Source organism: Formica exsecta, unplaced genomic scaffold (assembly GCF_003651465.1).
Source record: "Formica exsecta isolate Colony F162 unplaced genomic scaffold, ASM365146v1 scaffold122, whole genome shotgun sequence".
Lineage (NCBI taxonomy): Eukaryota > Metazoa > Arthropoda > Insecta > Hymenoptera > Formicidae > Formica > Formica exsecta.
This window is the reverse complement of record NW_021848556.1, coordinates 572,092-581,718: the sequence shown is the minus strand read 5'-3', so window position 1 is coordinate 581,718 and position 9,627 is coordinate 572,092. Positions and strand designations below refer to the sequence as shown.

Here is a 9,627-nt window from a genome sequence, read left to right as displayed (position 1 = left end):
TAAAATAAGGATTTACTTATTTAGAGATTATATGATATTACAGTAAATTACAGTTCTTCTTTCTGTGTCGGACATTCGGCAGTTTCTTAAGTAGCGCCAGCATAAGATTTTTTCGAGTTTATTCTTTTGAATTCACCGTAATTTTTAGAGAGAATGAGAAAGGGAGAGGCAGTTCTGTTCCGCCAGGACGAGTCTGTGGTCCTAGAAAGTAGCTGAATTCCGGAATACCCTAATTAACCCGCGACCGTGAAGCATTGATTGCATTTTATTCGAAACGCGGTAATCGAATTTGCATACTTAACGCGGCAGGGGGGTGGGGGGGAGGGAAGGTCTTGAACAGAACTCTCGCGCATAATTAATATCTCTTATAACTATACATAGAATGCAAATGGGGCGTGCTCAATTAACTTTACAACGTTGAGAATATTTTTTAACGCACTTCTTCGCGTACGTACGAAAGCAAGTATAACGTTGAGAAATTGAAGATCTCGATTTTCAATCGACTTAAACAATTGTCATAATTTTCTTATTTTTTCATAATTCTGTTTCTCTTATTCTTATTCGAATTATCCGACAATCTTGATGAACCGATCCACGATTATTCCTTCTCCAATTATTCCGTCAAAATGTTTTATCTTTTCATCTATACACGAGCCAGCGGTCTTCTTTTCACCGCGCTGTAAGGCGGGAAAAAAAAAAAGTATTCCGGATCTTCTCTTGGAGGAGAATAAGATAGGAAGGAAGTGAAGTGTAGCGAAGAGGAGAGGGACGGGAAGAGGGGTCGAAGGCGAATATCTCTCTTTCCCGTCTGTGTCGTCGCGAGCGGGCAGCTGCTCTTCAGGATTTGAGCACGTGCTACCACCGTGCGCTAGGATAGAGGGCCCCGGGCGGATAGAGAGGGCTCCGGTGGGTAGGTTTGTAGGTTGGTAGGTGGGAAAAATGATCGTATGCACGCGAGCACGTGTACACACGACGAGATATCGTCCACCACGTGAGGCTACCGCTCTCGCGCACGCATGCGTGTCTCCCTCGTGTTTCTGCCGCGAGTCAACCGAGTTATTGTTATTGTTGCTGCTATTATTGCTGTTTTGCTGCTATTTCCTCCCCCGGGCTTCGCGTACACACGATACCCCTGTATTACTCGAGCCGCAATAAGATTTTATAGCTTCCTCCCGCAAGGGCGGGAAGACCGTGATTCTCCTTCGCTCGTTACTCGAGAAACGAGTAACTTTCGCGATAACTTATCCAGCTTATCCCCCTTTTCATCGCTCGTGTTATTATGCCGCTATTAACTCGTTAACATTTACTCTTGCTCCCTTGGAATGTTATTTTCTTGTCCGGATCGTGTCTCGATATTAAAGTCGCTGTCTTGCTGCTCTCGAGAGGTGAGCCATTCTTGCAATGTTAAATATCTCCCAACGGAATCGTCAAACGAACTGTCAAGTCGTAAATTCTCGATAATATATTTTATTGAGACGCTACGGGCGCCTAATTCTCTGCCGGATTATTAATTTAACAGAAATACGCAGGTGCATCTCTCGGCGTGGATCAGAGACGATTTGCGCTTGACGCAATCGACAGTAAGATGTACAACGCTCGCATGCACTTTTTGATCATTTATATATATATGTGTGTGTGTGTGTGTGTGTATATGTATATCGGCTAGAAAGAGAATATTGCTGGCAATATTTATTGACTTGGTCCGGCCCCCCGTTCCCGTACCTGATAATCACGCGACACCTGTTACGACACAACACTTACTTTAATTGGGGGCTACGAGCAGCTGCCCACACGACGCACCAATCACGCCGGTTTATCCAAAATTCTCGGTTGTCCGTGCGACATCCCCACGTGTCCTCTCCCTCCACTTCCCGAGGAGGTTCCTCTGCACCTGTTTTTAACATCGCGCGAGCGACGAGATGCGGCGATACGCGCCGGAGGATCCTTGACCAGGATTTCGCGGGTCTGAGCGAAAGTACAGAGAGCACAGATTTCTCGACTGTGATTCGCGCGACGCGAAAGCGGTCGCACCCCGGGAATTATCGGCTCGTTAATTATCGGAGTGTCCCCTCGAATTTTTCGCATCTGTCGTCGAACGGGTCGCGCAGAGGATAAGAGCCGTATGACACGAGGACAAGAGGCGTATGCCGAAAAACTGCAGGCGTTCTCTTCTCGAATTATATAATTATCTTTTTTTTTGGGTTAGCTGAATATAAACCAGTTTTAATTGCGATGTATATATATATACTCAGTTAACGATCTCAATTACCGTAATCCTTTAATATTTGTAAAGAGAATCCCTCGCATTTATATGATTGGTGATATCATTTCATCAAGAACCGATTGTATTGCGTTATTAATGCCGATTGATAACGAGGCACGTGCCATTATCATTGAAACGCGAGAGGTACTCGATCATTGAATCGGCTGGTAAATCGATTTCGCATTATACTTGACGAGATTGATTTACAATCACGCCGTGTGGACTTACCTAAATATGAAACATCCGTTGGTATAAAACACCTCGAACTCGAGATACAAGGATTCATATTTAATGTCAATAATATATGTGTATCGCGTTTGATAAGCTTCGATGGCAATCTCATCTTTTGCGTAATAAAAAAATCTGCTGTTCGGTAAAATAATTTAATTTTATCTTTTTTTTTTTTTAAATACAGTTCCGAATATTATTTAATTACTTATACGTGCGATTATATGTGGTGTTTATCTTTGATAAAATTTATTATAAATAATTATGTGCAGATATATTATTTGCTATAGAATTATCTGATTTGAAAATTTTTTTTTTTTTAGATCGACATCGACATATTTCCGCCAATCGAAAAAAATAAACGCTTCCTTTCGCGCGTCTATTATTCAAATAAAATTGTGCCCACAATACCACAATGGCATTCACATATCAATTATGATACACACTAGACGCTCGAGAGCCGCACCGGTGGCTACAGAAACGTCGAAAGATCTCTTTTTCCAAGCATTGAGATGAGATACGGTATGATTTTCGTAGTGCTACCTGAAATCGAGATTTTTTGACGGGACGCAGATGGCACGGCCGCTTCCTCTTTCCCGGTAGGAAAAATCTTTTCACGCGCGCCGATATAGAGGAAAGCCGAGACCTCCTCCTATCCGGCTTAACCGGGAGAGGCACGGGCCGCTCAATATAGTCGGCGGTGACGGGACATTCGGTAGAGATCGCGATATATAGGACGTACGGCACGTGCCATTGACAAAGGCGCCGTAGCCAGATGCAGCCGCGTCGCCGCAGCATCCGCGCCGTACCGCGGATAGCAAGGTCGATGCCATCTGTTGCTTCTCGTTTTTGAACCGGCGGATACCGCGACTGCCGGCAGTCCGGGTGTGTAACAGAAACTCCGCGCATCTGCATAAAGATCGCGATATCGTATATTCAAGAATCTCAGCCTTATAGGAAACTTTAGATTTTCTTAGTAATTCTCTCTCCTTTTTTTGAGAGAAAAAGCGCTTTGATACAAAATATATGTATATGATGGAAACAAAGATTGTAAATTATTATTACACCGCGATATATATTTGTAGAAATTTTAATTATTTTCTGAAGTATACTGTCTTCGCGCTTTCAATTTTTCGTCATTTTAGATGTAATTTGTTAGTTATTTTCGAGATTGAGAGAACGCGTAAATAATACATAATCGAGTGATTGAAGTAAAATAGAATGATTAAATAAGAACCATATAATATCATATTACTGTAATATTGAAACACACATACCATATTCCGAACTTTTTTTGTTAAATATTTTGTTGTGCGACATACCTATGACGTATGACATACCTACGCGCTGTTGTTTACAATAGCGGGTGGCCTTGGCCTTGAGTCATTCGCGCGGTGAGACTCGAACAAGCAGGTAGTGGCGTATGTCGCTCCGTATATCGTCGTATTACTTTTCGAAATGCGATTATTCTTTATGATTAGCAATCATTAATTCGCGTAATTGATTAACTCTGGCATAATTGTGAAAATATCACGACGACGTTTATTTGATTCAAGTACGATTCATTGTTTATTAATGATATAAGTAGTATTTTTCGAGATTTATATTCGTTGAAAGTCTATGTTTGTTCATTATTAAATTTCAATTGTATAGTTTTTGAAGGGCCATCATCTTAATTAATCGTTAAATATAATCGCGTATCACACGATATCAGAATGTAGCCAAAATCATTTTCACATTTTTCGATCATTAACAGAACGTCGCGGGTATAAAACGGATCGACGAAGCCAAATGGCATCGCTACGCGTTTAATTAATATACATATAATGATTATTAATCCTATACTTTAATATTTATCAGTCACGTGTTATATAAAACCTACGTTTCTACATCACATTTATCAAAACATGTATTTTGGGAGAAGTTTGATCGAAATCTCCATCGGCATATCTAATTATATTTTAAAATATCATAGTTCGTGAACAATTTATCTTTAAGATAATCTTATTCCGTTAATTGGTGCGCGTGTAATTAATTATATTTTCACGAGTGAGAGCCATGAAGAGGCAATCAAGGATCAACAAGAGAAAAAAAAAGAGGAAGCCCAGGATGACATCAGAGTAAAGCAACTACAAGGTAAGTAAATTACAATTTTGTTAATTTATTGTTTGTCATTTGATATAAAATTATCGCATATTTCGCTTATTTTCGTGATAGTGGCATATTTTACACTGTGGTGTAACACGATGTAAAATATTCTAGATCTTACTTTAAAATACGCTTAAAATATTAAATGTAATATTTCATATATAATGATTTTATATAGATATATGTACAATATTTCAAAAAATTCTTTAAAAAGATATATCACTCTTTACATAATATATAACTATTTAATTAAATTTATAACTATATTAAAATCGCTCTTATTCGTTTGATATTAAAATGTTTTCCGGATTATTTGCTCTCGAGATATACCCACAATGAAACTGCCGAACGTAATGCAGTGGAGAAATTCGGGATTAAGTTAACAAATTACCAATAAATTAGCGCTTAATTATGCCCTACATTCGAATTGGGTTTCTCTTAGTGGGAATATGCCAGGTTAACGTAGGTACACAATACGCGCAGCTTTGGGGAGGATAGCAAATTTTCCTCTTCCTCTTCATAATAGACATTTGCGAACGAAGCTCTCTTTCTTTCTCTTTCTCTCTTTTTTCCCGCCCACACAATGACCATCAAAGGAGAAAAACGTGAAAAAAGCTAAACAACTGTGCGACAGACTGCAGCGGCTGCTGCATCCGAGATGTAACGAATGCCATATGCCGCGGGCGCTTTCTCGATTTTCAGCGATCGGTCGCGTTATTCGTTGTTGCTGCTGCTGCTGCTGCACGCGTAAAAGAGAACAAGAGAGAGAACGAGAGAGAGAGAGAGAGAGAGAGAGAGAGAGAGTTGTCTCCGATTTCCGCGACAGGCGGAAATCGACCTCTTCTCGGCGTCAGGTTGAACTCACGTCTCGTCGTCGAGAATGACGCGCGTGCCGTGTACATCCCCATAACGCGTGTTTGTTCACTCGCGTGCACGGTATAGCACGTTTTCTCGGGTGCCACGCGTACGCTCGATCGAGAATCGCTTAATTTGATAATTATACTTGTCTGTCGCGCGCCTGATATTACGCGGTTAAATCGAAAACTTTTCTCGAGGATAATGCGATAGTATCATCAACGGTGCTTTAAACTTGTCATAAGTGTACGACATGACAAGCTATATTTTACGATAAAAATATATATATATTCTTCATCGTAAAATAAATTTGAAATAAGCAACACGCATGACGTAACTGATTAATGAACTACGTATATGATCACAGTATATTAAATTACACAAATATTTGAATCGAAAATAAATTTCCTCTGGATATTTATATGATGCCACGAGAAACGTTGATATTAATCGCACATTGTTACCGGTATGATTTTCGTCGACAGCAATTTTTATTTGTTTTCTTTTGGTAGTTCTCTAACATCTCTTTCTCTCTCTCTCTCTCTCTCTCGACTAGATTAAAAGATTTAATTGTAATCACATCTCATATAACACGATAAATGAAAAGATCTCCATTATTCTTTCTATTCGAAATATTAACCCGATAACGAACTTCGTGAATCTGAATATTCAGAATTCTATTCGGGATCCCGATTCCGCGCACGAGAGTTCTCGCGACCTTTATCGCCGCCGAATCAGTCCCAGCCGCCGGTAGGTCAACAACAGCCACTCTCTCGCGGATAAAAAGAGAGCCTGTGTATGCATTCTGAGGTGGCTGATAGCAATTTCGTATCACTGCCCCGTGGCGGCATGCTGCGTGCACGCGCGCCGTCAAGGCGGGGTGGGGCAGCGGGGACCCCGGGGCCGAAAGGTGGGGGTGAGGGGCGGAGGGGAGGGACGAGGAAAGGGGCAGATGGCACCGTCTTCCTCGCTGCCAAGTGGCAGCGGGCACGCGCCAACCGAGTCGGAACATCTGCCGCCGACTTCCCAGGAAGAGAGTACAACAGAGAAGAACCACCGACTTCTCTTCTCTCCTCTCGCGCGAAGCAAAAGGCCCATCCTCCCCGACCGACACAAACTGGCGCGGTCGGTGTGTCGCGGGCCCAGTTTCTTATTTCGCCCTCATCCTCTTTCTCCTCTCCCGATGGCTATAACATCCGTTTCCTTTATCCCCGCGGTGTGCTTCAAGATTTTCAATTTTGGCAGATGGCACGTGCCGAACGGAAGGATCATCTCTCCTCTTCTCCTTCCCTTCTTCTCCTCCTCCTTTGTCAAGTCTCGCCGATGAAACTACTCGCGCGCGACAAGATCGTAAACTGGAAGCGCGGAACGATCGGGGAGGAACGCCACGTTCCACGACCGATCTGAGACAGAAAGATCGGGAATCTTTTCTCTCTCTTAGAATTTCAAACCCTAAATTTTGGAATTTCAGAATTAAGATTCAATATATATATATAAAATATTTCTCGGAATTTTATAATCTATAAAGCCCACATAATTGTAAAATTAAAAGTTTAGAATTTTAGATTTAGATTTCAGTTCTGACCTTATTTTAGTAAGTATGGTAATAAGAGTGTATAGGAATCTATTAAGATGGCAAGAGAGAGGAAATTTAGTATACAGCTGTTTCCTTAGACCACCCTGCAACCACCGACGCGTTCTTAATTCCCCTCCTTCTAGTCGTGAACATGTGGCGATGGGTTTTCCTCCCTTGTCTTTCGTTCACGATTCTAGTTTTTCATTTTTGCAGATGCCACGCGCCATACATGTTTTCTTATCCTCCTTCTTTATAGAGTTTCTTTGTCAAGTCACTCGAGGAAATCGTTTACTTTCGAGATATATATAAAATACGGAATATTTTTTTTTTTTTGCTGGAAGAGAAATAAATCGATAAAATTTTATGACAGCATTTTACATATAAAATATTATATATATAATTTTTTCTATATAAAATATATATAAATATTTATAATTTGACCAGAAGCAAAAATATCTGAATGGATCTCGTCAATATCAACAATAAAATAGTTTTCATATTTAATAAAATTAATTGTAATCATATTTTCTGTATATAAATATGAATTATGTATTTTATATTAAAGTTTGAATATAATTTTATTATTTTGATTAAATTAAAATGCAAAATTTAATTTCTCTCTATTATATATATGTATATCTCGCAGAATATCGATGAGATTTATGCAGAAACATTTTGTATCCATTGCGAGCAATCAGGACTCGAGCGCGAATCACAAGTAATGTCGCGAATTATGCGTGAGCCGTGAATCCTTACGAAAGGGAAATGCTACCGAAGAGGAAGAAGAAGAGGAAGAGGGTCCCTTCCGGTCTCTATAATACACGAGCACGAAAAGAAGCGTGCCAGATGTACGGAGAAAGTGCAAAGGGCTGCGGATTTCCGATCCCGGAACCCTATCTTTAAAAAAAAATCCTTCATTTCCGATCATGCTTTCTCTCGATTAGTTTCCGTAGATTTAACATATCGTCTGTCATATGTCCTCCGTTTAATATACAGGGTGTCCAAATTGTATCGATTAAAATAACTGTTACTTAAAAGAAGTAAAGTAAACTGAGTAATCATTTTACTTAGCAATAGAATAATATTTTTCTGTGTGTATAATGATGTTAACAAAAATATTCAATTTTTAAAAAGCCATCTGTATATGTATATAACTCTGACATCATAACGTATGTTATTTGAACTTTTTAATGTTTGCGCGTAATCGGCCGAGGTTTCTTTTTCGTGTAATCCGTACGACTTACTGAAATTTTCGGACTTACCGAAATTAAATCGGTCTTAATCCCAGGTTTTTTTTTTAAACTTGATACGAGAGAGAGATGTTAGCGAACTCGCCTCGGATCATTAATGTGCGTGCAGGTGTCAATGACGGGCGACGAACTTATGCCCCGGAATATCACCGGGACCGGCAGGGTATCGCTAATCTGGAGACGGTGAAAGCTGCATAAAGGCAACAACGAATCTCTCTTCTCCTCCCTCCCCTTGGTCTTTACATCTCTCTTTCTCTCTTTTCTCTTTATCCATGTCTCACTCGCTCTCTTCACCTTTCCTTCTCCCGGCATCTGGCACAGCGGCAGTCCAAACATGCTTTTGTCGTGAGTACCTATCCTTCCGTAAGTAAATGCTCCATACCTGCCTGCCTGCACCGACGACGACGGGCCCGGAGCCGGCTGCATCGTATAATATTCGCTCTGTGCATTCAGGTTATGCACCGTGAGAGTATCGCGATACCCGCCGGTGAATACCGGCTGGGACACTTGCCGGTACAGGGCTTTGCAAGGCTCTGTAAACATAAGGTGGATGACGGAGAGGAGATGAAATTTAAGGAAATTTTAGAACGAACGCGTATCTCTGTCTAATTAAGGGCTAATTCTCTTTCCCCCTCTTCTCATTAAATATAGATATTGTTACGTATATTGTTATTTTATCAATTTAAAGTTACATAAAATCTTGCCGTTTTTCTTTTTTTTTTTTTAAAGGCACTTTTCATACCCAATTGCAATAATATTAATATAATTCAGAATCTTTAGAGATTTTATTAATTTTTTTTCGGAATTAAATTTTCGTTGTAAAAAGCTGTATAAACTACTTACGTAGAAAATTTTATGTATGTAAATTTTAAAATATCAATTTCGATTTTGTGTAACACGGAATACGCCGTCAGTTTTCAAAGGAATGATTTGCAGTATATTTGAGATCGTATTTCATGTTTCTTTTCCAAAGTCACGAAACGCGTCGGTTATCGGCCTCGTGATGAATAAAGTGCTAATTAAAGTAATTAATTTGCCACGAGCATAACGCGGCGCGTCAGTTCGCTTGGCGCGAGATTATTTCAAGCCCGACGCGGTTCTACCAGTTTCGGGAAATGGTCTCGATTCGTTAGAACCTCTCGAATTAACGAGGTGGATAACGGTGCCGGCAGGTGCCACGTGCTCAAAAGTATCGCGGCTACCCGTCATTCTTGCTTTCTCGCCGGCATGCCTGCTACATTTCGACAGAAGTAACTACTCCGGATCATCGATTGAACCACCGGGAATCGGTGGTATCTGTAATCGAA

The 9,627-nt window shown here is 40.4% G+C and overlaps 1 protein-coding gene across 1 annotated transcript in view; it reads left to right on the top strand.

Annotated features, from left to right (window-relative positions):
- LOC115244714 (chromatin-remodeling ATPase INO80) overlaps window positions 1–4,391 on the top strand; it is a 32,112-nt gene extending 27,721 nt beyond the window's left edge. The window contains exon 27 of the mRNA XM_029822657.1: window positions 2,815–4,391. Within this exon, the coding sequence (XP_029678517.1) occupies window positions 2,815–2,852 (38 nt within the window). The 3' untranslated portion in view covers window positions 2,853–4,391. The remainder of the gene's footprint in view (window positions 1–2,814) is intronic.
- Window positions 4,392–9,627: the final 5,236 nt, after the last annotated feature.